We start from the raw sequence: 27,186 nt of genomic DNA on the forward strand, positions 1-27,186 counted from the left end.
TCGGAGGGAGTCAATCCACGCAGCTCTTCAAATTCTAAAAACGCTGGGTATTTCCATGTTCTGAAGGGAAACGAAATCATGCATCACCAGCCAACAAACTTCGGTCACAATTTCGGCCGGGTGTTTTTCAAAGACTAAAAGAAATCCATGGGGCTAAAGCGTAAACAACGTACATTCAGAGGGAAAAGAGAAACAAAGGCTGCAGACGCCCAAATAGTAGAAGAAATAACCAACCAATTCCGCGCATAAGATGCAAAATGTGCTGTCTTTTTTTGTTTTCGTAGTTTTAGGGGGTGTCCTGATATGCAGGTGATAGTACATTGATACAGAAAGAAGCCAGCTAGCTGTCGAGATCCTCAGCTCACTGACGGGGCGACCTGAATAGATAAGTTAGTGAATTGTTTCCTATACCCGTTTGGGGGTGAAAGAACTTACGAGGGGCTGAAACTCGGCGACGTCGGACTGTAACCAGGAGAAGCTCCTCCAGGAGAAGTCGGCGAGCCGGCAAAGTTGGGGGAGGTAGGAGAATACGTCTGGGGACTCGTGGGAGACCATCCAGGCGAAGTGGGTGTGTATTTGGGAGACGTAGGGGAGGTAGGTGATAGATGTCGGCCGGCGCCACCGATGGCAGGGCTGGTAGGGCTATAGCTCGGTGACGTCGGGCTAAATGCAGGCGAGGCGGGACTGAAGTTTGGCGACGTCGGACTGTAGTTCGGCGACGTAGGCGAGAAGCCTGGCGAAGTTGGAGAGTACGACGGTGAGGTTGGCGACGCCTGGCCATACGCAGGGGACGTAGGCGAGTAGGCAGGCGACGTTGGTGCAAACGACGGACTGGCCGGAGAAAATCCCGGGGACGTCATGAAGCGAGGGCTGGTGATGCCCATGCCAGGCGACGTGGGAGAGTAGCTTGAAGTAGGCGAATAGCCAGGGGATGTCGGGTTTGCACTGAACGGACTGCTGGGGGAATAGCCAGCTGGACTCGTGGGCGCAGGGCTGAACCCACCGAAACCACCGCTAGGCTGGTACTCAGTGAAGCCGCCAGGAGTCTCTGCACCCGCTTGCCGGATGGGAGAGAAGTTCGATTCCGGATCAGGTGTGCCAATGTAGGCGTTCTCTTGCATGGGTGAGCCAGTGTCATACTGAGTTGCAGCACCGTCGGAGATGATCGCATCCTTAGCACCGATGGCACCCATAACACCAAAGCGGGCATTGTTCGATACAACGGTGTTAAGCAAGTTCTGGTCAAGGTAGATGTCGAACTCTCCGGTACCCGCAGGTGCCATTTGTCCCAAAATCAAGTTCTCGGACACACCACGGCAGTCATCGAGTTCACCGAAAGCGGCGGCTTCCAACAGAATTTCCACGGTCTCTTCGAAAGAGCAACGCATGAGTGCACCATTGTCAGCACGGTTGATACCGTGACGAGTAACAGGGGTCAGATATCCTCGAACGGTCATGACATCGACAAGCAACGCCAAGTGACGGTGGTTGACGTACGAACCGTCGAAGGCAAGCACCTGCGTCAACTCGCGAAGAACGGCAGTACGAGCAGCTTCGATACCGAAGACCTCGAACACCTCAATAAACTGGTTGGAGTACGTGCGCGTAGCGTCGACGCCGGGAATGGCCAAAACCTCGCCGAGAGAAGATCCGCTGGTTTCGAGAACCCATTCTTTGCAGAGTGGGTCGGTCTTGCTGCCAAACAGCGAGCCATCCTCGAGAACACGGATCTTGCTCTTTTCGTTGATGAACGCCCGCTCGACTCCATTAACACCGCGAAGAGTGAGGGTATCCAAGAGATGTTGCTCCAGTTTCTTCAGCGTAACGTCGTATTCAATGTCCTCGTCATCTTCCTCTTCCTTGCTGTCTTGGATCTGCCGAATTCGAATGACTTGCTCATCGGCGTTGTTGTCACTGAAGATAACGGCGATATCCTTGGGGTACGCTTGCTTAATCCTAGCGGCAACATCCTGCACCGTAAGACCCTTGTCAAGCAGCGAGGGTCGGCTCAGAATGATACGGAGCAGCCATTTGGACTGACGGGAGGAATCGTCCGTAACATCCTCGGGGATAATGAAGTAAGACTCCACCATATCCCTATCATTTTCAATAACGGTAGTTTGGATGTCCGGATCATAGTAAATCTCCGTAGCTTCCGTCACAGACCGCAGGCTAGTGTGTTCAACAGCACTTCGTAGCTGCTTAGCACCCTCCTTGTCATATGTTCTCTGGGCTTCTTGATACACAGTCATAGACGGCGTCTTGATGTTGGTGGCAACGTTCAGAATCTCCTTCAGACGGGGAACGCCAAGCGTGACGTTCTTGGACGACACACCAGCAAAGTGGAAGGTGTTAAGCGTCATCTGAGTAGCGGGTTCACCAATCGATTGGGCAGCCAAAACACCAACCATTTCACCGGGGTTGGCAGCAGCTCTAGCAAATCGACTCTCAATAGCACCGATAACATGCTGGAACGCGAGCTTATTCAAGGAGTACTCGGTTACCAGTCTGCGGAACGCAAGACGGCTGCGGAGCTGCGCCTTGAACAACAACGTGGCGTTCGTCTGGGCCTCCCGGGAGATGTCATCGTCTCCCCGCACAATCAGCAATCGATCGAGCAAAGACTGCACCTGGGGAATGACGTCCGCTGGGTGCAGGTCGCTGATCGTTCCCTCACGGATTCTGAAGGTAGTCCTGGCGGTCTCGAGAATACGCTGCACGTTGATCGGAAGCTGCATCATTTCCTCGTCCTCCTTCGCCACAGTCCGGAGGAAGGCCCGGTCCTTCAGAAGAGCCTCCCACTCCTCATCCAAATATCTTTGGACCTCCACATCACCTGCAATCTCATTGGCCTGCTCCAAGACGTCAGGACCAAGGCTGCGCTCAGGGTCCATGAGATCAATACGGAAACGATCTCTGAACTTGTCATCGGAGCACTTGATGATATCGACTCGCTGGTTCTCGATATGAGCTCCATCCAACCCATCTTCTCCGTACACAAATTGGATAATATCCCCAAGACTGTTTCGAACAGTGCCATCGTATTTGACCATAACCTCTTCCAGGGCTTTAACCAGTTTTCGCTGGATATAACCCGTTTCGGCCGTTTTGACAGCAGTATCGATAAGACCCTCACGACCAGCCATGGCGTGGAAGAAGAATTCGGTCGGGGTGAGACCTCGCAAATACGAGTTTTCCACGAAGCCGCGAGATTCGGGAGAGTAGTCGTCCTTCGTGAAATGGGGCAGCGTACGGTACTTGAATCCGAAAGGAATACGTTTACCTTCCACGGACTGTTGACCCACAACAGCAGTCATCTGAGAAATGTTGATGGTTGAACCCTTTGATCCGGACCGAGCCATTTGGATGGCATTGTTCAAATCCTTCAAACTCTTCTCTGTTTCGCTACCGGCTTCATCACGGGCGTTGTTGAGAGCACGCGAGACCTTACTTTCGAAAGTTTCTCGCACGTTCATACCGGGCAACGCTTCAAGAGTATTGTCGGTGGCACTTGCAGTGATCGACTCGACCTCTTGCTTCCGGGCACGCACACAGTTTTCGATTCTCTGGATTGTGAGGGCATCCGGAATAGTGTCACCAATACCGATACTGAAACCGTTGTGCAACAACCAGTAGTTGACGATGGTCTGAGCTCCGTTGAAGAAGGCCACAGCAGTCTTTGGTCCATACTCATTGAAGATGGTGTGGATGACACCACCACCGCTGGCTCCAACAGTCTTCTTGGAAAACATTCCGTACATCAACTGCCCACCATGGATCAGGAGACCACCATCATTCAGGGGAGAAAACTTCTCCGAAAGGGGCGAGCTGTCCTTATCAACACGCAGAAGGTTGAGACCCGGAGGAAGAGCCATGCTGATCATTTGCTTGCCAGTCCATCTGGGCCTGGGCTTCAAAATTGCCGGGGGCGGAATAACGCCATCCCAGTCAGGCACCCACATCATAATGTTCATCACTTGGTCCTTCGTCAAAAATGCATCACGACGGCAAACCTTATAGATACCGCAAAGAGTGTCCTGCACAATACCCATCAGCGGTCCGTTTCGCTGAGGTGACACGATGTTGCATGGAACCAGCGCAAGCTCGCTGAGTTCTGCTCGGGACTCCTCGCTCTGGGGAACGTGCAAGTTCATTTCATCACCATCGAAATCAGCGTTGTAAGGAGTTGTGACGGACAAGTTAAGTCGGAACGTCGAGTACGGCATGACACGGACGCGATGACCCATCATAGATTCCTTGTGCAGGGAAGGCTGTCGATTGAAAAGAATCACGTCACCGTCCATGACGTGACGTTCAACTTTCCAGCCGTAGAGCAGTTGCTGACCCCCGGCCCTTTTGGCGTGACGCAAATCAATGCGCTCGCCGTTGTCGCGGACGATGTATCTCGCTCCCGGGTGCTCGTTAGGACCATTCATCACCAGATTTTGCAACTTCTCGATGTTGTAAGGAGTGACGACTTCAGGATACGTCAGGGTTCTCGCAATGCTCTTGGGAACACCGACCTCGTCCAGAGACAAATTGGGGTCACCAGTAATAACTGTACGCGCCGAGAAATCCACACGTTTACCCATCAAGTTCTGTCTCAGACGACCTTCCTTACCCTTCAAACGACTGCGAATAGCTTTGACCGGTCGGTTCGATTTCTGCATGGCCTTCGGTTGACCAGCAATATCGTTGTCCATGTAAGTGGCGACATGGTACTGCAGTAGCGACTCGAATTCACGCACCACGTGCTCCGGGGCGCCTTCCTGCTCACAGCGCTGGACATTTTGATTTGCACGCACGATTTCAGCCAGTTTGTAAGTCAAATCATCCTCACCACGCTGGCCACTCGTACTACCACCCACAAGCACACTAGGGCGGACAGGGGGGGGCGGGACCGGCAAGACGGTAACAATCATCCACTCCGGACGAGCATAATCGTTGCTCAGCCCCATGATGCGGACATCCTCTTGAGAAATGGTGCGGAAGACATTCAGTGCCACTGAGGGGGTGATGGTCTTCTTTTCCGGCTGTGCCATATCCATATCGTCGTCCATCATGCTCTTGTTAGGTTTCCATGTTCCAACCAAAGTAATGCCTTCCTTTCGAATCTGGGGCTGGGCATTTCCACATCCGCCGTGGTTTCTCGTAGGCTTGGAGTTCTCCTTCGAAAACGGGTCATCGTCGTCGTTTTGTTGGTCGGCCTGGCAAATCAAAACATCCTTGGACAGGCGCCAGATGTTATCGAATCGTCGCTTCGGGTCTCTCATGCGAAGGGCTTCTAGAAATTTGGGGTCGGACTGGCTCTAGGTCAGCAATGCCATCTATAGTTTTGCCATCCCGTAAGGGATGACTAACCGTATTGGCTTTGATCTTTCCACAGTTGTGGCAGACCGTCTCGAGTAGCTTCTTGATTTTAGTCAAAAAACCTGGGAGCAAGATAGCGTCAGTACCGCATCCAACCATCTCTATCAACTGCTTTCGTTATTGAGTAAGATGGTGACATACCGATATGGAAGACTGGAGTGGCAAGTTCGATATGCCCGAAATGTCCGGGACATTCTTTTTGGCCTTCCTCACAAGTCTCGCAGTTCCATTGCCGATCGATTGTTCCCAAGCGAGGGTCATTCAGACCCTTTGTCCGCGGTCGCTGTCTTTGTTCATCCTAGTGTTTTCAAATGCCATTAGCATCCCGGGCGGTCTAGAGACCGACAGACAAAGAAAAGAGACTCACCATCGTCTCCGGGTATTCCACATGTACCACACTCATCCGTTTGAGTTCCTCCGGAGCAAAGAGACCAAACTGGATCTCCTTGATGGTGCGCAAAGGCGCCTTGGAGTAAGGGAAAAAGACGTTCGTCATGATGGCGGTTGTTACGGAGATGCGTTGTTCGAGAGATAAGACGGGGGTAGGTCACGTAATCGCAAAACAGGCGATGCGAAGAAAAAGAAAAACCGCGAATAATCAGTTCGAAAAGTCGATTCTATTAACTCTCAGACGTGCAAAAGCGACAGTTGAGGAGTTTGCGAAGCAGCTGGCCGGCTGAGGCCTTTGGCAGCCCTTGCCACGAGGGCGCCTGCGACCTTATCCACCGACGTCGCGAACTCGAAAAAGGGCGAAAGAAAAGGGGGCCACGATCGATGGAGGCGAATCGTCCAACTGAAAGAGTGATATCGCGATGCGAAACGCGATGGTCGGGGGCGTTGGGCGATGGGGAAGCAGCGTGTCGAGGTGATGAAAGGGAGATGGTTGGACGTCAGGTAGGTCGTCGATGGGGCACGAGTTTTCTGAGCCGCAACCCGGCACTAGCGCGGTGGCAACTAAAGCACCTTGATGCCAAGACGGAGTCCTTGGCAGACAGCGGTCACCGATGGCTGAAGGCCAATCAAGAGCGAGGCTTGGAAAGGCGGTGGAGTCTACCCTTCACCGTTTAGAGGCCTTCTGACCGCCCAGCAGCCCCGGGTTCCAACCTTCCAAGATTCATTATATTCACCTGCCGGCCATGATTCTCCGCGCCTGCAGGCAATCGCAGTAGCGTCCCTGTACACTGGATGATTGCTCTCAGCCCGTCATCCTGGCCTTCTTTCCGGGCTAGGATCCTTCCGTGATCGTTCAATTTTTCCCCCTTCTTCTTTCCCTTGCTTCCTTGTTACTATTCCTATCACTTTCATTCAAGCCGCAACCTCTTTATCCGGCGCAATGAACCTTTCCCTTATTGACCCCTTTGTCCTGGCTCAGGACTACCCGGACACCCTAACAGAGAAACTGAGTACGACTCCAAAGTCTGTTTTGGCAATAGCGCCTAACAACTAACAGCTCCAGGAAGCGGCCATGCGACATGTTTACGCTTCAATCGCAAGGGCGACTATCTAGCCTCCGGACGAGTATGTTTTCCCATCAAGTCCGCGGACTTTTTCACCTGAGCAATCTTGACCCATAACTCTAGGTAGACGGTACCGTGGTGATATTCGATATAGAGACAAATGGGGTGGCGCGAAAACTACGGGGTCATACGAGGCAGATTCAGTCGCTCAGGTACCTCCATACTTTGTTGTCATGTTTTACGGCTGCGCAAAGACTTACTTCGATCCACATAAAGCTGGTCTAGGGACGGTCGATATCTTCTGAGCTCCTCTCAGGATTGGAAATGTATTCTATGGGATCTGAAAGACGGTTCGCGGGTGCGCACCGTCCGATTTGAAGCGCCAGTATACATTGCCGAACTACATCCTTACAACCAGTAAGTTGCTGCGCTCGTTGCTCGGTTGCTGGCATCCGACATTCGCATTGCATTCTAATCGCTTCTCGCTCCCTAGCTTGCTATTTGTCGCCTCTCTATTCGAAGAGCAGCCCGTGCTCGTCGACGTCTCGTCTCCCAAACCGATTAAGCGCATCCTCCCCTCCGCCCCATTCCGCCCCAAGTCAGAAGAAGTCGACCCCGCCGTGGCCGCAAAGCAAGCGGCCCAGGATGCAAAGCAGTCGACCTGCGTGACCATATTCACCGCGCTTGGGAATCACATCATCGCAGGAACCTCCAAGGGCTGGATCAATATCATCGAGACCCAGACCTGCACGACCATCCACTCCACGCGACTCTGCAACGGCGTGGTGATCCTCATCCGCCTCTCCAGCAACGGACGAGACCTCCTCATCAACAGCTCCGATCGAGTCATCCGCACAATCCTCATGCCCGACCTCTCCCAGCTCGGCATCGACCTCGAACCCGCCAGCATCAAACTCCAGGTCGAACACAAATTCCAAGACGTCGTCAACCGCCTCAGCTGGAACCACGTCACCTTCTCATCCACCAGCGAATTCGTCACCGCATCCACCTACATGAACCCAGACATCTACGTCTGGGAACGCAGCCACGGCTCCCTCGTCAAGATCCTCGAAGGGCCGCGCGAAGAGCTCGGCGTCGTCGAATGGCACCCCCACCGACCGATGGTCGTCGCGTGCGGCCTCGAGTCCGGCAACATCTACACATGGTCGATCGTGACGCCGCAGAAATGGTCCGCCCTGGCCCCTGACTTCGGCGAGGTCGAAGAAAACGTCGAGTACGTCGAACGCGAGGACGAATTCGACGTCCACCCCGCCGAAGAGATCCACAAGCGCCGTCTCGACCAGGAAGACGAAATTCCCGACGTCCTGACCATCGACTCCCAGAAAAGCGGCGCCGACGAGGACGTCGAATCCTTCCGCATGCCCGTCCTCCTGGATATCTCCGACAGCGAGAGCGAAGAAGACATCGTGGCCGTGGGGCCGGGGACCATGCGTCGACGGAGCCCCGGTGCCGGTCGCGAGTGGATGAACGACGGCGATAAAGACTCGACGGCCGGGGGTGGGAGAAACGGGACCGGTAGAGGAGGAAGGGAGCGGCGACGATGAACTACCCTCTCCCCTTGTCTTCCCATCTCTTTCTTCTCTTTCTTTTCTCTATCCATCTGTCTTATTATCTCTTTTGGTTCATCATTTATGGAAGGCAATTTTGGTTTGTTTTATCATTAGACCGTTGGGGTTTGATGTCGGTTTTCTTTTCTTTGGCTGTCGTTGAAGGTCATCTATGAGGTTATGAGCGTTTCTGGCGACGATTAGTTGCCATATCTTGGAAGTACCGTACCTACCTATTTATACCCAATACCACCATATCTTACGCTTCATTACGGACCATGGCATAGGCGACTACCAAGTAGTTATATATGACAAATGAATAAAACCGGTATCCGTAGTAGATTATTAGGTAAAGAAATGAGGGGTTCAAAGGTAATATCGCATTCCTTGTATTAATAATATTTTTTTGGCTTTATCAAAAGTCTTAATAAACATGAAAAAAAGGAAGATTGGTCTGAAACTATACAGCCACCAGCAAGAAAGCTCGAACCTAACATACCATACCAACAGGGAGTTTGAGACAACCTGACAATGAAATGCAGATAAGCAGCCGAAGAACACGGTTTGCGAAGGTCCATTCCATGTACCCTGGATGCGAACGTGTGGCAATGCCTATCTATCCCGGCAGGTGTTCCAAAGGGTGATGCTTTATCCTTACATTGTCTTCTTCTATCGAGACTTCAACTTCGACTTCGCAGTAACTGTTACCTTTAGAATAGGTGTCGCCTGGTGTAAGTAGAAGCAGATCTCAACGCAATGCAGCAGCGCTATCTTGGCTTCATGCAGTAAAGATGACTGTCGTGACATATTTTGCAATGTTACCATTCCTGGAGGAATGTGTATCTGAGGATGAACAGAGCAACTGTTCGGGTTTCATTTAGTCGTCGTGCTAAATCTTGGCGGGACCACGATAGTCATTCTGAGTATCATGGTGCGCCGGAGGACAATCAATGCGCAAAAGCACATTCTTTTATCCCAGAGTATAGGCGAGGGTGAGACTCGGCAATAGATAGATCTCCAGCCGCAGATAAAACACCGGCTCACCCGGCAGAGGAGGAGAATATTCAGGAGGGGAATGAAATACTATTTCATCAACTCGTCAACCCAGCGTCCTGGCGCGTGGACCAATGTTGGCACATACTGTCTCGCGCGGCTCGTAGGTTGACGCTCAATTGTTGGCGGGTTTCCGCGCCTGGTATATGTGCAAAATGTTGTAGGCGTGGATCTCCTTGTTGAAAGCTTCCGATTTCACGTCGCGAGAAATGCGCTGGATTTTATCCAAGTCCCAGCCAAAGACCCGGCTAAACGGGGCCAGACTGAGAGATTCGATGCTCTCTGAGATGGCCAAGTTGTACCACCGGGCAACCTTCCTCTCGTGTTCATCCTGGTGCCATGGATTCAGAGGGAGCCCCACCATCTGATGGTCGATTTCCGTGAACCCTGCCTCCTGAAGGTCTCTGATGGTGTCGCGAGAGTTATGGGCTATGGGGCGCATTGTGTCTTGTGTGGCCTGCTTCAGGAGCTGGTACCATTGGCGCAAAGCCAGCCCTTCCAACGGGCGGTCATCGCATCGGGGTTCAAAATCGATTTCCACCTGCTCGAACCAAGCACCCGCTCGTAGATGGGAAAAGATCCTGCGGTACAGATTCGGCCAGCCTAGCACGCTACCACAGCCCATCTGCAGGTGGATCAGATCCCATGATTCCTCGCCCAGGGCCCAGCGACTCTCAAAATCGAACGGCGCATAGAATTCGCAGTTGGGCGGTTTGTTGGGCGGTTGGATAGGAGCAAGGTCGACGCCCACGACAAACGCATCAGGGTATTTGTTGGCCACATCAATCGACCAGATCCCAGTCCCGCATCCCAAGTCCAAGAATCGACCGTCTCTCGGGTGAGGAGCGTAGATCAACCCATCCGAGACGCGAGCCACGGTGAACAGTTTGTGGAATATGTCGAGGCGATCCTGTTCCTCCTCGTCGCACGGCAGCTGGTAGACTCCTCGGCGATAGGCATGGTAGGTGCGTCCGTTCTCTTCATGAAAGGACTGTCTTTCGGAACTCCTATACAGGCAAAGAAAAAAAATCAGGGATCACAGATTAGTCGTCCAATGATACCAAGCTTACTTATATTAATTGGCACGGTTGCGGGGGGAAACGGCAAGTGGGGGACGCGGTCATAAGGCAAGACTGGAAGGAAATCAGAGAGAAATACTTGCTATAAGTAGAGTTCATGCTCGGCGAGCCATTGCGGTTCCAAGAGCTGTAGCCAGACGGTTCCTCTCTCGCAGTATCCCTATCGGTAATCACGTAGATGTCCATGGCGTCCGAATTGTTCCTCGAACGGCTCGCATCCGCGGGCTGGGAGTAGAAGTGATTCTGAGATGGCGCGGCCATGGTGAGAGGTCGCTGTTCGACTTGGCCGTTCCCAAACATCGGGGAAGGCACAGGACGGCGATCTTGTCGGGAGAGAAGCAGAATCAGTCGTTTCGAGGGTGGTGGGGTATAGTGCCCGGGGGAAAAAGGTGGCGGGCTGATGTCAGTATCGCAAAAGTCGGTGGAAAAGATATATGGAATCTAGCTCAGGCGACAAGCAGAACATAGAGCAGGACGACTCGCGGGAGTCCAGGAACGAGGTAGAATAGAGCATAAATTCCAAAGATGATGCCACACTGGTTTGCGAAACGATACTCTTCGCAATATGAGAGGTAGAAGAGGTCGGCGTTGGGGCCCGCCACGGGGCGTAGAAATAGAAATGAAAAGAATCCAGAGAGGGAAAAAAAGGAAAAAGGAAAAAGAAAAAAGCAGCGTCAAAATAAAAATAGAGGCGACTTGCAGCAGATCACACTTTCAAATGCACCTAACTGGACCAGAACGGAATCATGGGAAAATGGACAACCACAACCAGGAAGAGGTACTGGGTGAGGAATTAAATAATGTCGCAAAAAGAAAAATCAGGGCCAAAAAAAAAAAAAAGTAGCGGTCACGGCTCGGAGATCTACTGGACGCGATTCAAGAGCGACAGATGAAGCTCAGTCAACCATAGAACGCCAGGCGAGTCAATTGCACGAACGACGCCAACCAAGAAAGGGGAAAGGAGGAAGGTAGATGGAGGATGGAGGATGGAGCGTACTACGGAGACTGGAGTAGGCAGGAAGCAGGTCTGGCGGAGAAGCGAAGAGGATTGTAAATAAAAACCGCAATGGCAGAGGAGTCAAGGCATGAATAATAATAATCAAATCAATATTTTTTTTTTATTTTTCGAAAAATGAAAAATCACAAGGGAAAAAGAAAATACGGAGTAAAAGAAAATAAAAATCCGAACCAAAATAAATAATAAAGAATAATAATAACGACGGAGGGCTTTTCTTTAAGGTTGCTGCAGCCGCTGTCTTGTCCCCGTTGGGTCCACGGGCGCGAAGGCGGGGCCGGTAGGGGGCCTGAGGCGCTGGGAATCTGCCTTTCCCCGAGCGATTGATAATGTTTTCGCGTTAAGACGACCGGGGGACTGAGTCGGGGATCCAGAATAGGGGGGAGTTGCGAAAGAAAATCAACACGCGCGAGCCGGGATGATCGCGAGGGATACTCGGTGCTAGGGATGTATGTGCCATGTCTGCATGGACAGCCAACAATCGACGTATGTACTCCTCGGACTGACTTGGCTTACTCGGTTGAGCTACTAGTGTAGCATGGTCCATCTGGCGTTTTTGCATTCATCCGGTTCATTGGCTCCGTCGCTTCATGGAAGCCCCTCCAGAAACCATGGTTGCGGGTTTGTCCGTCACTAGATAGTAGTGGGATGTTTACATGGATTATCGACGGGCGATTTCTCGCGGTGATGACTGCAGGAGCCATCGCGAGGACCACCTCGGCGTGGAGATCTTTTACTGATATGAGAAGGTCCATGGTGACGTCCATCTACTTCGCCATCACGGCGTGGCCCCGGATATTATTGGGTATCCGGTACATACGGCACCCGTACGGAAGTGTGGGAAGTGCGGGTGTCAGGATCGGTGGTCATTTGGACTTCACTACGTCGGAGGTGCAGGAATACGGCGATACTACCGGACTCCTCCGTAGAAAACCACATGTCGAAGGGGACTTTTTTCAATTTATTTCTGTAATTTTTATTTTTTTTTTATTCTATTTTTTTGGCATAATTCTGGTTTGTGATTAGTCCTCTGATTGATTTCAGAGAAGAGGGGGTTAAACAGAAAAAGAAAAAAGAAACGAAAAAAAAAAAAAGGCCCTAAATCACCCACCCGAGTCTTCGGGCCCTCGCACCATTTGACAGAGTCCAATTATCGATCAAGAATAAAGTGGCGGTAAAGGATTGGACTGGATCGAACCTGGCCCGGCCAGCAGCGATAACCTTTCGCAGAATAAATTAAAGGATTTGATTTGACTTTTTCTCCTGAGCTCGACTTCCTTCTTCCGACTAATCAGGAGGGGTCGGTCGAGTCACCCACAATCCGGACAATCGACATGTCTTTGATGGCTGAGGATCTAAATTTACTCCGGTCTGGTAGGCAGTCAGATAAATTTGATGGTCCTCCGTACCGTGAGTGACCGGGTTGGGAACAAACAGGGAAGCATGCATGGCAGGAAATCCGCCAGAGATCAAATATACCCCGAGTTTAGCTCCCACGGCTGGCATTGCTCTCCTGGCGCCGCTATATTTTTATTACCCTTGGTTGTCGTTCCTTGTACGGTATTGTGGTTGGAGGTATTGGGGTTGGTTCTACCCTATTCTTTTCCATCTTCCACTCCAAAATGCAGAGCAGAATGGAGGGGCACGACAAGAAAAGGAAGAAAAAGAAAATTAATTAGATTGATGGGTCCGAACCAACTATGAAAAGTGACTTCCGGGCGGGATGCGGACCGCCTCCCACACTTAATTAGATGATTCAACCTTTTTTTTTTCTTTGTTCCTTTTCCCTTTGTCTGCCTGTCTCCCCCCGACACTAACAGTCTAACACCCACGAACTAACCAACGACCCGTAAGATTTCTCCGTGGCGGACTAGTTGCTGCCCGCATTTTCAGGCAGGCCAGCGTCAGGCAGCGGTACCAACGCAGTGGTTTGCAGGATTCGAAGCTTCGGGCGTGGCTCCCCTTCGAGCGTTCCTCCGTAGCGTCCGAGAAGCAAACCAGAAATGGCCCCAGCCCTCCATTTCCGCAGGGTCACTAATCACGGCATTGCGTGCAGCCGCTTCGAAGTGGATCGGTTCGTTTCGCGTTATGGAGCTATGCAAGGTCTGGCGTCCAAGGCATTACCATCGGACTAAGCAATGACAGTGACATCGTCTCGAGTCCGACGGCGTCGTCCCCACGGCTATACGAGCCGTACCCGTCCGACGATCATCCACAGGGTTGCCCTCTGCAAGCGACAGAGTCTGGCTGCTACCTCGAGTGCTCCGTAGTACCCTCATTTCTTCACCAAACCCACATGGTCGGTCGACGGTGTCCGAGTAACTTCGGACGGCAGCTCGACCCGCTCATCCTCCCACGCGCCGTCCCAAAGTCCGGCCCAGGCAGAGCGATCTTCACTTGATGATTGACAGCCTGTCTGACCGAAGTAACTTTGCGCCGAACTCATTTTTAGCACCATATCAGTTCGGACGGACCGAGGACGTGCATCGCCCATCATCCGCTAGGCCACTATCAGCCCCTCAAGATGTGTTGGGAGCTTTGGGGGGAAGAGGAGGAGGGGGGCCTGGTTTGCGATCCTCCTAGGCTCTTTTTGTCCTTTTTTCCCCCCATTCCTGCCTTGTGACCACTGGCCACTGGCCAGCGTCTATGATCGGGCTGATCATTTCACCGCTTCCCAGATTCCTGGGTCGAGGATGATGCATAAGACCGACCTCTGCTCCATGCACCCTCCCCCTGCTCTCCGTGGCTGACAGGCTCCGGTCATTCTGCGCCTCCGAGTCCGTCTCCGTTGGCGACGTGAGGTGAGAAATCAATCTGGTCTATTGATGGACCGGTTGATTTTGACTGATTGACGGGGCGAGTGCCCGGATTACTCCGTAATCTTGGAAGGATCCATAATTCCGGAGTCAATGGACCATCCTGAGTCTTTCGGCGGTGAGGTATATTTTCTGGATGGGGACCTACTACCCAGGGAGTTATGCCTATTAAGGCACCGCGTACATAATCCTGGATGGAAAATTAATTAATGCCCATATTTCCGGCCAGCTTTTTTTACTTCAGTAAGAAATCATGACGATGTGTGAGGTCAATGACTCAGGACTCAGGATTATCCTTCTCCCCTTAGATCTGGCCACGATATAAACCTCGTCATCCCTGTCCAGAACCATTGGGTGACAAGGCCCCCCGTTTGCCGGTCTAAACACGGGGCGAGGCCTTATCTAATCCCCATCGAGAGCACTCGCTGATCCCGTAGTTCGAGTCGATGTCGCCTCTCGTCATTACTCCGCATAGTACCCTGCCAAGTGTGATGGGGACACGGTCATAATTGCTCACCTCTCTCTCAATCTCTCCCACTCTCTCCTTCGGCGCCGCAAACCACGGATCTGGTAGACCTACCCAGCCCCTTTTTCCTCCCAAGAATGTCACCAAGGAATGCTCCTGTGGAACAAGACCTGCAGCTGACTTGCGCCGTCCCTTTCGCCTGCTCCGTACCGATCCTTGCTGCTGCTTTCTCTGACTCGCTCCTATCACGACCGACAGTCTCCACCTCGCTGACCTCGTCGGATATATCTACCGCACAGCTTTCTCCACTTTCATTCGCCCGGCGTCTCGCCTCGCCTGCTTCTCAACCATGGTCTTCCCTTTCTCTAGAGTCTCTAGGCCAGCTGAGGATATTAATTTTGAGGCGCGCCCCCTCTCGTGCCAACAGTGCAAAGTTCGGTACCATATCATCGATCGTGGATAAGCGCTTTCCTACCCAGCGCCGCCCCTCCCGTCTCGTTTCACCGGCCGAATGACTGCCCCGATTTCCAGCAAGACGCAAGACGCAAGACGCAAGACATCATGAGGAGGAGTCTGGGCTTGGACTGACTCGCGGAGGAATCGCGTCCATGTTTGACGCCGGCCCGGGCCACCCAAATAATAAAATCAGATGAGACACGCCATGTCGGTTCTGAGCTGGGACGGCACGGTGACGACTGACAAGTTGCCAACAGGCACCATACCCCAATCGAAGTCAATTGCACATCCCACAATGGACCGTCTCTAGTGCCCGGTGTGTGGCATTTGCTTTAGGGTTCTTTTCCAAATCAACGATCCTAGTTCGGACTGACACGTTGTCGCACAACGCCTCCAGACGGCAATTCACCAAAAACAAAAATAATTCCCACCCTCGAAATCAAGGACGGAAAAAAAGGGGGCAAGGGCGTAATCAAACGATCATCACCAAGTAGATCATGCGAAACCTTCCAAGTTTTATATTCTTGGGGAAACCAACTTAGACTCCGATTCAGCCACTAACTTGTGCCATGAGCAGGTACGGAGATGCTACTGCGCTGGTCGCATAAGAAGGAACCAATCCGCCGTCATTCCTTCGACGCAACCCAATTATTGGTCGCCTGAGCAGGAAGGATGCCACCGCTTCATCGGTGGACTAGGATGGTCTTGCGCACTGTCATTGGCCACAGCTGCTTCGAGTATTCATCCTTAGGGGCAACGGTGCGTCCCTGGGCTCCTCCTGGGAGGGCAGTCGAAACAGCCCCGAACCTTTTTGCGGCAGTGCATATGCAGCTAATTAGGTGTGCTCTTAGCCATTTGGAGGGGGGGTCCCTCTGTACGGCGTAGGCAGGTCACCCAGAATCCCAGCGCCTGTCAATTCGCCTTTTCTTTTTTTATTTATTTATTCTTTTTCTTTTGTGTTTTTTCTTTTTCTCTTTTTTTTTTTTTTTTCTCTTTCTCTTCCCACCGGGACTCCACCCTGCTCATAACGCTGCGAATAGACTTCTGCGACCCTCGACCAATCCGGTGGCTACTTCAGCCTCTGATTCATATTAGTACAACCCCATTCAGAGGATACCGTCCTACTTTTCACCTTCGCTGACTTTTTTCTCTGTCTTTTTTTACCCCCTCCCTCCATCGGCTGATCGGACCAGGAAATGGATACTCAACCCTTCCCATTGTCCAACCAATGGTCAGGAGCCGAGTTGCCCTATCACCTGCATTACTTGGCTCATCCTGGTAAATTCCATCGGTCTACTATGGCAAAGCTTCGACCGAGTTCTGTACCGGTTCTTTCGCGAGGCAACTAACAGCGAGCACCCGGTATATCCTGTGCGATCCCCGCATCACGAGGGTGTCCTCGGCGATTGATAGGGGCGATGATATCAGGTAATCGGCGAACCCCTGCAGTACGCAGCGAGCCTTTCATCAATCACGAGTAGGCAGATCTGCACGGCATGAGACCTCTGCTGGTTGTGCCTCCGGAGCCCAAGGGCAGCTCCAGTGGTACATGCGATGATCTTCTCCAACGGCCTCCTGTCTCAGGCTAAAGTGGGGATGCGTGGAGGGAACCCACGGATGCAAGCCCTGGCCAGAAGGCGAAAAAAGCCTTGGGAGGTTGCAGTTCCAACTTTCGACAGTCTAGACAGACGATCGATCGGACTCGATTCTCGTGCTGAGTCGTGTCATCCTTATCGTCGTAGGGCGCACCCTTGGATATGTCCATCCCTGATCATCTGATGGGGTACTCCTGCCAACGGCACGGATGGACTGCATTGGCTCGGCTGTGAAGAGCAGTAATAATTTTAGATAATAAGATAATAATATCGGATGTATAACTTGGGTCGAGTTGAGCTGTCGCAGCTAGTATTGCCTGATATTGATTTTGTGGCTGTTGTCGAAAGACCCTTGGGGAGGTAGCCGTTGGCGAGTCCCAAGAATCAGGCAGCGAGGCCGCGGTAAGGCCTCAAAATGGGGGGAGGAAAAAGAAAAAGAAAAAAAAAAGGAAATTCTTGGCTTCCGCCGCTCCGGATCTCTTCCAGTATCAACTCCCCCTCAAAGGAAAGACCGGGAAAATCAAAAAAGAAAAAAAAGAGAGCGGCTCGGTTCGAGATCAGCGCTTGTCTATCATTCCTTGGAATCACACCGTGCCATCGTTGATTGTTCATATCCATCGGAAATAGCCACGTCAAAAAGAAAAAAAAATACTTGAGGCTACGGAGGTTTCCCGTGCACACCCACCTTCGGCTTGATATCGAATTCCCCGTCAAGCCACGGCTCTGCATCATCCTCGGGTGGGAAACAACGACAAACAACTGTCGAGGCGGTTTTCCACCAAGTAAAATCTCGTATTAGACTGTCTGGCGCAGGGGTTCTCTATCGCTTTGAGGCTGAGACCTAGTTCCTTCTACCTCCCATCGACGAGTGGTTCTCAGTCTACCGCAGGAATTTTTCCTTTTTGTTTCTGGCCAGGCGATCACAGTCTAGCTCGTTCGCCATGCATACGCTAAAAGCTACGGCCTCGTCCTCGCTCTCCCTGGCGGAGGGTAGTTACATCTATTCCCTTGAGGCGTCATCCCCGGGTCTATTTGCCGCCATTTCGTCCGATGACTCTCTCCGCACCTTCGACGCTGCTAGTCTCAACCATGTGTCTCTAGTGGCTACCGACATCCACGAGGGAGTTACGTCGTTGAAGTCCTACGATGACAAGCAGCAGTTACTAGCCACGGGGGGCAGAGATGGAAAAGTGAAGCTGTGGGATTTACGACAGGGCAAGAATGCCGCCGTGGTTGGGATGGAGACATGTAAGTGCTATTTTATTTTTCTTTTTTTTTATTTTATTTTTCCTGTTCCTTTCTGGCTGCTGTTTTTTCGACGATGATCATGATTATTTGGAGTGGCCATCTCCAACCCCTCATTTCCACAATGTCGAATTCCGGGATGAATCTACTATCATGCATGTTTGTGATGAGTTGTTGTCCAACTCTCGAAGTTTAATTTCTTAGTTGAAATGCACGGCATCCGATGATTGCATGCTGACCTTCGACTGCCGCAGCAAACCAAGCCCCGGTTTTGTCCATCGCCTGCTGTGCCGCAACTAACAGTCTCGTTGCTGGTACCGAGCTAGCTTCATCCCAGGCAGTCGTTGCATTCTGGTACGTCCTGGACTTTTTTTTCCTGTTCATGAAGCCGGTCTGGTCGATTCGTCGGGCAAGGATTTCATGGATGGGCATCAACCCGTCTCGCTTTTTTTATTTTTTATTTTTTTTTCCTTCCCCTCTTCTGACTCCTGACTCCTGACTTCTTAACCAATTTTTCGATTCTGCGAGCTGCTAACTGACGCAACAGGGATGTCAGATCACCCGGACAGTACCAACTCCAGTATGTTGAGAGCCACAATGACGACGTAACTGAGGTGCGTTGTACTTTCTCCTCCTTTCCAGCCCGCATCCAACCCGCTCTAGATTAAAAAAAGGAAAGATGCAAATGAGCATACAACACATAGCCACTTCACTGAGCTAACGAGGATCGACCGGGGATTGATTGGCAGCTTCAATACCATCCCACGCAGAAGAATCTCCTGCTGTCCGGAAGCACGGACGGTCTGGTGAACATTTACAACACCACCATCGCCGATGAGGACGATGCCCTGGTTCAGGTCATCAACCATGGCTCCGTGCACCACGCCGGCTTTCTTACCGAGCGGGCGATCTACGCGCTCAGCCACGACGAGGTCTTCTCGATCCACCCGGCCACGGACCCGGATGAGCAGGCGCAGGAGCCCGATCCCGTGCAGTTTGGGAACTTGAGAGAACCGCTTGGCTGCGAGTATATCGCGCAGCTGTGCATTGGCAGCCAGGGTCAGTACATCGCTGCTGGCAATACCAGGTGCGTTCAGCCAGCCCCCATTTTCACGAGCATCCCTGCCCCTTTTCTCGCTGTCTCTTGGCCTGCCAGGACGTGCTAACCAGCGACGTCAGCGAACAACGCCTGGACTTGGTTCCTCTGTCGGCCAACCCGTCGTGGCAGTTCGACCGCGAGAACCTGTGGCGTCTCCCGGGTGGTCACGGCGAGGAGATTGTCCGTTCTGTGTATGTGGATGAACAGGTGTGTTTTCGTTTTCCAAGTCGCTTCAGCCGGCTGGAGTAGCTAATGTTTTCCAGTCCCAATCGGTATTCACCTGCGGGGAAGATGGAGTGGTGCGCGCCTGGAAGCCGGAAGCCGAGGGAATGGACGCAGGGGATGCTTCGGCCAAGGCGTCACGGCCTAGAGGAAAGAAGGGGAAGGACAAGGGACGGTTCAATCCGTATTAGATTAGATGGTAGTGTTAGGTTATTTCTAGGAAGTTCGTGGTATAAACTCATGTTTCTACGGCTATCGGAGACTAGAACACTAGATATATATCACACCTGGAATCCACCCACCTTGCAGGACACGGTTAGGACATCCAAAAAGAAGTAGACAAAGAAACATCAGATGGAAAACCCAAAAAGCTAGGGGATATAATATATATCTTATATATAGTAAGTACAAAGAAAGAAAAAATTTAAAAAGTAGCTTAGCTACAATTACTGTGCGTGTAACAAAAAACAAAAAGATTGCAAAAAGATTGGTCGCGCCCGGGATCGAACCGGGAACCATCTCGGAACTGCTGGAGAACCAGGAGACGCTCACTTTGATGTGAACGAGATATCATAACCATTAGACCACGCGACCGGTTGATGTAATGCTACTTCAATCATTGCCCTATGTTTTCCATGCGGGGAAAAGAAGGAGTAGAAAATCTTTTCTTATCTCCGCGGGAACATGATTTCCCTTCTCCAACTTTTTTTTTTTTTCACCTCACTCTTTCTTGATTCTTCCGGGTTCGCGACTGGGGTTTCATTTTCCCCTTTTTATTTTTATATATATTGCTCAGGGCGTCAGGCATGAGCGCTTAGATTGCCTCACTTTCTGCCTTTTTTCATTTGACGCCGAAGGACGAGCGCTATTGAAAACCATCCATCCATCCATCCATCCAGCGAGCCGCCGCAAAAATCCCATCACACGCAGCATCCCTATCAACCCCTACCGCGCGCATCCACAGCCCTCTTAGCCAATTCCTCCCTCCGAAGTGGAAACCCAATCAACCCCTCACTGTCTCACAAAAGGACCGAGTACTAGTCACCTACCCTACCCAGAGTTCCTACCACCCACTCATCCTCCAGCGCCAACACGACACACCCAACCCCAACCCCAGCACCCACCAAACCGCAGACCAAAGAAAATGGACCCGCAAGCCTACCTCCTCCGCCACGGCTGGTCCGGACCCGGGAATCCACTGAACCCGAACCGCCGCCCCGGCACGCACGGGGGGCTGGGTCTGACGAAGCCCCTGCTCGTCGCGCGGCGCCAGGGCAACGAGGGCGTCGGCAAGAAGACGACCAAGGACCCGACGAATCAGTGGTGGTTGCGCGGGTTCGAGGACGCGCTGAAGGGCGTCGGCGGCGATGCGCCGGCCACCGCTGGCGCGGGGTTCAGTCGTGCGAATGCGCTGACGAGTGAGCTTTATCGGTTTTTTGTGAGGGGGGAGACGGTGCCGGGGACGATTGGGGGAGTTGGGGGGAAGGAGAAGGAGGAGGGGGGAAGGGGAAGGGGGAGAAGAGGAAGTTGGGGGATGAGGGTGTTGAAGGGGGGAAGGAGTCGCGGGAGGTGAAGAAGGCAAGGAAAGAGGAGAAGAAGCAGAGGAAGGCTGAGAAGGAGGGGAGAAGGGCTGCGAGACAGGTGCGGAGGGAAGAGAAGAAGGTGAAGAAAGAAGAGAAGGAGAAGAGGAGGGCGGAGCGCGCGGCGCGGAGGGAGCTGAAGCGTCAGAAGAAGGACCATAAGCCGGAGGATGACTATCCTACGCCGGTGTCGATGGAGTTGGATTCTGCTGAGTCGAGTGGCCGCGACGAGGCTGCCTTGAAGGAGCAGAAGAAGCAGGAGAAAAAGGCGAAGAAGGCTGAGAAGGAAAGCAAGAAGGCGGCGTCTTCATCTGATGAGAAACCCAAGTCCAAGTCCAAGTCGAAATCGAAGTCGAAGTCGAAATCGACGCAGGATTGAACACAGCCTATCTGCTGATGACTAGCGATCGACGTTTTGAGTATTTGTTGCCGTGTGTACATTTCATAGCGGTTTGGCCGTTGATAGATAGATTTTAGATACCCATTTGGCACGGCTTACGGTGGTTGAGTAGACAAAAGCAATGTATATCAATCAAGTATAGATCATAAGATCATAATCGGGCATTTCAGCCCCAACGTAAATCATTCATAAAACCTCAACTCTACTCAGCAGGCAGCTTTCCCGGCTTCCCCGACAGAATCCACGGTCTCCGCTCCCAGAATTCATCCTTGATGATGTCGACATGGTCAACAACCACCTGGGCCTTTCGGCGCAGTTTACGCAGTTTCTCCTGCTGCGTCTTCGAGACTTGGCCTTCCTGCAACGCCGGCTCTTCCTGGACTGTCGTTTTCGATTTGACGTCCTCTAGTTGATACTGTGGCTTGGGTTAGTCGAGGGTGGATATAGAATGAATGCATATATGCATGCACGACATACTTGACGATAGACCACGCTGCCTTTTTTATAGATCTCCTCTTCGTTGTTATAGTTGATTCCGAACCGTTTGAACAGGATCTCATTCTTGTCTGCTGATACAGTACCCTATTTCCCGTTAGTATTAGCAGTAGGTAGGTAGTGCCTGCCATCCAGCGAGCTAGGAAGCAGAACACCACGCAGCACAATGCATGCAAAGAAAAGCAGCGCAACTCACCTTCAACTCCTGCTCCGCATCTGTATTACTCATTCCTCCCTTCAGCACCATCATCCAGAACGTCGTATTATAAAGATTATTGATATGACCTGCTCCCTGTTAGCTCCCTCCCCATCCAACCCCAGACCCAAGCGCAGGGACAGGCCTAACAGAAAAGGAAAACTTACAATCAACCTGTCTCCAACTCATATAATCTCTTAGATTCTGGGTCGACGGATACACGACCGCACGGCCATCAAACGACGGCAGATGGGGCGATTGGAGCGGCGAATCAGGGAAATAAGAGTTCCAGAGATACACGTAGTGGGCTGTGAATGTTGAGACGATTGTTGTTACGAGTTTGCTGGAGAGGTCAGTTAGCATTGGAATCTATTAGTTGCGCCATGTCATGTAAAGACCCCCTAGGGGTAAGGGTACACGATGGAGGGGATGGGATGTATTACCCGTTCCGTCGCTCAAAGAGCTGGCAGCTTGGATGGAAGACGAAGCTAGGGAGGGTTAGTATATATTATGTCCTGAATACGCCGGGGTGGTAGATATGACATGAGGATGAATATCATGCCGAGGAAGAGCAGGACAGGACAACTGACCTGTATTCATCGCTAACGCCATACGCAATACACAGGTCAGGAAGATCCTTCATGACTTCGACGGCGGCGGCATTCATAAGGTCCAGGGCGCGGCGATCATTAGGCTTAGTGAAGTTATAGCGATCGGTGAGTCTGATGGCCGGTTAGCATCTTGCTGATCCGAGGATGGCGAGGACAATTTGGCAAGGGAAAATTCCCCAGAGGATTTGAAATGAAAATGAACTGGAAAATTAAGGGCGACTGACTTGTGAAAGCCCCTGCCATCGATTCGCACGACGATCCAAGTATTGGGGAGCAGGACGTCGGGCTGCTCGAATGCTTTCACATACTCATATCTAAGACCGGGTGTTAGCCATCAACCCGCGGAATTAGTCGAGAAGGAGAGGGGCATAGGAAAGATGTATACTTTGAGTTTGCCATATTGGATTATATTATATCCTACTGTACTTTACGCGGCGCTGGTGAGTGCCGAGAGGAGAGCGGAGAAGAGCGATTCGTTCTGGAAGAAATCTAGAGTTGTGCGGAACGGCCTAACCGACTGCGGACATCAGACATTTATCACACTTCGATACGTTTGAACAGCAAAATATACTTCTCAACTACAGTTCAGAAAGAATGATGATTCAATATTCGGCCGTAAGACTGAGCTGGCCTGATGAATTACTTCAAAGAAAATATCTGCTATCCTGGAATCTAACCATGTGATGTTCAACGCCATGAAAATATAAACCAATCCAAGGAAAGACAGAAATGAGGGTGGATCTATCTATGACAGACGCTATAAAATATGAAAATTGCCAATGAAGGTGTATTATGAAGTGGTTTCCTCCGGAATTTCGTCATCGCCGATTTCGCTGCGTTCGCTCGGTCGTTCGCTCGTCTCGCTGGCGGCCTTGTCGGATTTCCTTGACTTTCGACTGAAGAAACCCAGGCTACTTCGCGTCGACCTGTCCGCTGATGGAGCGCTGGAGACGGTACTGTCCATACTTTTGGCAAGCTGGGACTCGCCGTTCCCGTCCTCTTCAATGTCGCCCTGGGACGAATCGCCCTTCTTGAAGAACAGTCCCGAGCGGTCCTTCCACGAACTGAATTTCCCCGAACTACCTTTGCGCGTGATTTTCCGGATGAAGGATTCTTTCGGACTGTTGGTATCCGCGGAAGCTGCAGACGGCATGCGCTCCAACGACTCGTGCGAGTCTCCGGTGAGGATTGACAAGGATCGCGAGTCCCGAGAGGCGCGAGACTCGGAGGGTGAGCCGTCGTCCATCAAAAACTCAAACGAAGCGTCGGGGTCCCTGTCCTTAGCCCTCTCTTTCTCCTTATCCTTATCGGAGCGTTTCCCGGTAAAAATGGTCTTGAAAGAAGGGGCCGCTGGATTTAGTTTCGGAGTAACGGGTCGATGGGAAGATGAGGGGCGTGTACCGATTGGGGCTTGAAGGGGCCGACCCTGTCTCTCGAAGGAGTCTTGTGGAAAATCAGGCTCCCCCGTGAGTCCGAGGGGGAGGTGGCCGGAAGAGCCGTATTGCGTGGATGGCCGACGCGAATGCACGCGCGACCAAGTCGACGGGGAAGTCCAGTCAAAGCCCAGCAGACTTCGGTGGTCCGACTTTTCGGTCGAGGGCCAGCCGAAGTGCCGATTGTCTGTGGAAGGATGCGGCAGCTGGTTGTCGAATGAAAATGTCGACGATGGCCGCGGCGACAATGAGCCGCGCCGAACAGTCCCCAGGATCGAGGACGGATCGATCGGGTCATGTCTAGGGCTGAATTGGTTGTACCCGGTATTCAGGTCCGACGATTCGCCGGATTTGCCCAAATTGCTGCCGCTGCCGAATCCGAATCGGCTGGGAGAGAAGATGCTCGAAAAAGCGGCCCGTCGAGATGGCAGATGATCCGAGGAACTGTCGTTCGTCACTCCGGTGGTATTGCTCCTGGGGAGTAACGAGATTGGGTTGGCCCAGTTGCCGGTGTAACTCAACCGACGACGCCTCGCTCCAATCGGGTCCATCTCATCAAGGTTCCGTGGGAAGGACTGGCTCTGTCCCGGTTTCAACGAACCCAGCAGAGGCGGCTCATCTGCCAGGGTTTTCCCTCGAGGCCGGTGGAAATTGAAGAGACCCGATAGTCTCCGGGTTGCGCTCTTCGGCGCCTCCTCTGCATCTCCCAAATGCCCGGGCTGAGACTCGGTATCTTGATTCTGGCTTTCATGCGGACTGGCAAAGATACTGCCGGGTTGACTTCCGGACGAGTCCGGTGATGGTGGGCCGTGGGGGAAGTTCTCGAGCTGGGTACCTGACGGTTCAAGATCCGGGAATCGAGGGCGCACTATTGGCCGTGGGAGCTCTGGAGACTCTTCATCCCCGAGAAGATCCGACGGTAGCAATGCGTCGGCGCGTGGGCTCATTTGCGGATTGCTGAAAGAGATGTCCGACTCCAAACGAAGCGGGTCCGGTTGGCCCGAAAGGCCGGGTAGAGTCATTCCGTTGTTGATATTGAAGAAAGCAGGAGTCGGGCCAAACGTGGGCGAGTTTGTGGAGGGCGGATTGTAATTGATGCCACCTGGAAACGACGGTTCTAGAGCAGAGAAGTTCATGGGAGATGAAACGTTGCTGGCAAGCGAACTGCGGTGACGACGAGGACGGATGGTGGCGTTGTTAGACAGGTCGAGATCCAGAGAAGGCAGAGAGAACGGCGCCGTGCTTCCGGGTCGCTGGGAGGTCAACCACTTGAAACGCTCTTGCGCTTCTTGATACTGCTGCTGCGCCTGCGCATGAAGGCCTACAAGCGTAGCGTATCGTGCATGGAGATTGCTCAGCTTGATCTCCCACTGGCGAGCCCGGTCGTTGTCGATTCGGTCCAGCTCCCTGCCATCTTCGCTGTCGGGTGCTTGGTGATCCTTTCTTTCCTCCTCCAATTTCTTGACGCGGCCACCCTTGTCCTGGATCTCATCGTCGACCACCTTCATCTCGGCCTGTTGCTGGGCGATTTTCTCCCGCACCTCATCGGCACGAGCCTTGCCATCTGCTTCTATGCGTTCCTTCTCCTCCTTCGCACCCTCGGCATCGGATGTCATCCGCGCCATCCGTTCCTGCCATCGCACGATGTCATCCTTGCGCTTTTTACGCTCGGACTCCTTCTGCTGGAGGAGACGCTGGCGCTTAGCCTTCTCGCTCTGCACGGTGCGATTGACGCTTTCAAGCTTGTACACATGCTTCTTGAGATCTCCACTAGCCTCGTCCTTCTCCTTGACCCGTTTCCGTAGATCATCACGCTGTTTTTCGAGTTCTTTCAGTAGCGCAACATGTTCCTCATCTTCATCGGTGGTCTGCTTTTCGACGTTCTCGTTTTCTTGTTGCAATGATTTCAGTCTGTCGGCGAGTTTCTCCAGGGTTTCGTCACGATCATTGCCGGGTATATTCTTCTGCAGCTCCTCCAACTGACTGTGAGAAGCCTCCGCTCCGCTGGCGGCGGGGGACTGCTTTCGACCAGCCGACGACCGTTTGGATTGGATCTGACCGCCGCTGTGCTCGCGAGACATAATGGGGGCCGAAGGGGCTGCAAGGCCGGCAGTCGAGCGCGGAATCGACGCCCGAATGGAGGGACCACCGACGGGGGCGTTCTGCTGCGCCTGGGACAGAGGAAGAGATTTCGTTCGGACATGGATGATAGCACTGGGCGTTTGGAAGTTGGCTGCACTGACGGAGAGGACGCAGATGTGGTAAATGTTGCCAGGGACCAAATCTAGAATTTCGACTGCGGTTTCGGCTCGTTTCGACTCGCCCACTAAGATGACGGTTAAACTCCAGATCGAGGGTGAAAAAAAAAATCAAATGAGAGAAACCGAATAGAATAGCACCAGAAACATGTATTTGCCTACCTTTTGTGCCGTTCACCTGGATGATATGCTTGTGAATCGAATTATGGAACTCGGGCTGTTTCCAAGCGATGCGAATCTCACGGGCAGTGATCTCCTCCAACGTAACCTCTGGCGGCGGAGGGATATCCAAGCCCAGCTTTTCGACGAGAACATCGTTGGAGGTCTGGCAGACCTGCCATGCACGGTATAGCAGCCTAGAAGGCCATGGCATTAGGCCGAGAGCGGACAGCGAGGAGGGGAGAAAACTCACCAGATCAGAGCCCAAAGGATGGTGACGGCGAGGAAGAGAGCCATGACGCCTCGTACCCTCACACGGGGGACCACACTGGGGTAGGGGTCAAAGGAAAGATACAACGGCTCATACATCCCAGCGTTGGCAACCCAAACCCGACAACGAGCGAGAGAGAAGCCCTTCGCATCTCCAACTTTCAGCCCGCGGAAGTTCGCCGGTGGGGCGTCAGGTGACTGATGACTCAGGGCTGCGTCAGCTGCAGAGTGGCCCGATGGGGACTAGCGCTCTCCGGAAGCCGAGGACGCAAAGGCATTGGATGATTGGCCGAGTCCAACTGTTTGAGTTGGGCCGGGAGACCGTTGAGGACTCCCAACCATC

The 27,186-nt window shown here is 52.4% G+C and overlaps 7 protein-coding genes and 1 non-coding gene across 8 annotated transcripts; 3 read left to right on the plus strand and 5 right to left on the minus strand.

Moving 5' to 3' along the window:
- Positions 1-220: 220 nt before the first annotated feature.
- On the minus strand, positions 221-6,005 carry P170DRAFT_209775 (DNA-directed RNA polymerase II core subunit RPO21). The gene is made up of 5 exons (XM_024842809.1): positions 5,738-6,005; positions 5,512-5,668; positions 5,362-5,432; positions 436-5,303; positions 221-377 (listed from the first exon to the last, which is right to left on the minus strand). The coding sequence occupies exons 1-5, from the start codon at positions 5,864-5,866 to the stop codon at positions 362-364; spliced, it is 5,241 nt and encodes a 1,746-aa protein (XP_024703591.1). The 5' UTR covers positions 5,867-6,005; the 3' UTR covers positions 221-361.
- A 502-nt stretch (positions 6,006-6,507) lies between these two features.
- P170DRAFT_386653 (Set1-mediated histone H3-K4 methylation subunit Swd1) lies at positions 6,508-8,658 on the plus strand. Its single transcript, XM_024845778.1, has 5 exons — positions 6,508-6,773; positions 6,827-6,888; positions 6,951-7,039; positions 7,104-7,244; positions 7,321-8,658. The coding sequence occupies exons 1-5, from the start codon at positions 6,704-6,706 to the stop codon at positions 8,390-8,392; spliced, it is 1,434 nt and encodes a 477-aa protein (XP_024703592.1). The 5' UTR covers positions 6,508-6,703; the 3' UTR covers positions 8,393-8,658.
- Positions 8,659-9,563: 905 nt separating this feature from the next.
- On the minus strand, positions 9,564-10,827 carry P170DRAFT_359846 (putative methyltransferase; the record flags this gene model as incomplete). Its single annotated transcript, XM_024844382.1, has 2 exons — positions 9,564-10,455; positions 10,607-10,827. 2 exons carry the CDS (start codon positions 10,825-10,827, stop codon positions 9,564-9,566), a joined length of 1,113 nt encoding a protein of 370 aa, XP_024703593.1.
- A 6,540-nt stretch (positions 10,828-17,367) lies between these two features.
- On the plus strand, positions 17,368-19,709 carry P170DRAFT_437967 (WD repeat protein). Its single transcript, XM_024849483.1, has 6 exons — positions 17,368-18,123; positions 18,375-18,474; positions 18,668-18,734; positions 18,870-19,207; positions 19,300-19,426; positions 19,483-19,709. Exons 1-6 carry the CDS (start codon positions 17,817-17,819, stop codon positions 19,630-19,632), a joined length of 1,089 nt encoding a protein of 362 aa, XP_024703594.1. The 5' UTR covers positions 17,368-17,816; the 3' UTR covers positions 19,633-19,709.
- Positions 19,710-19,929: 220 nt separating this feature from the next.
- On the minus strand, positions 19,930-20,035 carry P170DRAFT_t134. The gene has a single exon. It is a non-coding gene; the product is annotated as a tRNA-Val (tRNA).
- A 138-nt stretch (positions 20,036-20,173) lies between these two features.
- Positions 20,174-21,571, plus strand: P170DRAFT_510927 (uncharacterized protein). Its single transcript, XM_024854828.1, has 2 exons — positions 20,174-20,879; positions 20,999-21,571. The coding sequence occupies exons 1-2, from the start codon at positions 20,586-20,588 to the stop codon at positions 21,398-21,400; spliced, it is 696 nt and encodes a 231-aa protein (XP_024703595.1). The 5' UTR covers positions 20,174-20,585; the 3' UTR covers positions 21,401-21,571.
- Positions 21,572-21,623: 52 nt separating this feature from the next.
- P170DRAFT_465694 (tRNA guanylyltransferase) lies at positions 21,624-23,156 on the minus strand (the record flags this gene model as incomplete). The annotated part of the gene is made up of 8 exons (XM_024852340.1): positions 23,109-23,156; positions 22,948-23,037; positions 22,703-22,834; positions 22,556-22,600; positions 22,280-22,455; positions 22,113-22,201; positions 21,899-22,003; positions 21,624-21,836 (listed from the first exon to the last, which is right to left on the minus strand). The coding sequence occupies exons 1-8, from the start codon at positions 23,120-23,122 to the stop codon at positions 21,624-21,626; spliced, it is 864 nt and encodes a 287-aa protein (XP_024703596.1). The 5' UTR covers positions 23,123-23,156.
- A 166-nt stretch (positions 23,157-23,322) lies between these two features.
- Positions 23,323-27,181, minus strand: P170DRAFT_465695 (Fibronectin type III domain protein). Its single transcript, XM_024852341.1, has 3 exons — positions 26,827-27,181; positions 26,577-26,770; positions 23,323-26,482 (listed from the first exon to the last, which is right to left on the minus strand). The coding sequence occupies exons 1-3, from the start codon at positions 26,940-26,942 to the stop codon at positions 23,514-23,516; spliced, it is 3,279 nt and encodes a 1,092-aa protein (XP_024703597.1). The 5' UTR covers positions 26,943-27,181; the 3' UTR covers positions 23,323-23,513.
- Positions 27,182-27,186: the final 5 nt, after the last annotated feature.

Source organism: Aspergillus steynii, assembly GCF_002849105.1.
Source record: "Aspergillus steynii IBT 23096 chromosome Unknown P170scaffold_5, whole genome shotgun sequence".
NCBI classification, from domain to species: Eukaryota; Fungi; Ascomycota; class Eurotiomycetes; order Eurotiales; family Aspergillaceae; genus Aspergillus; species Aspergillus steynii.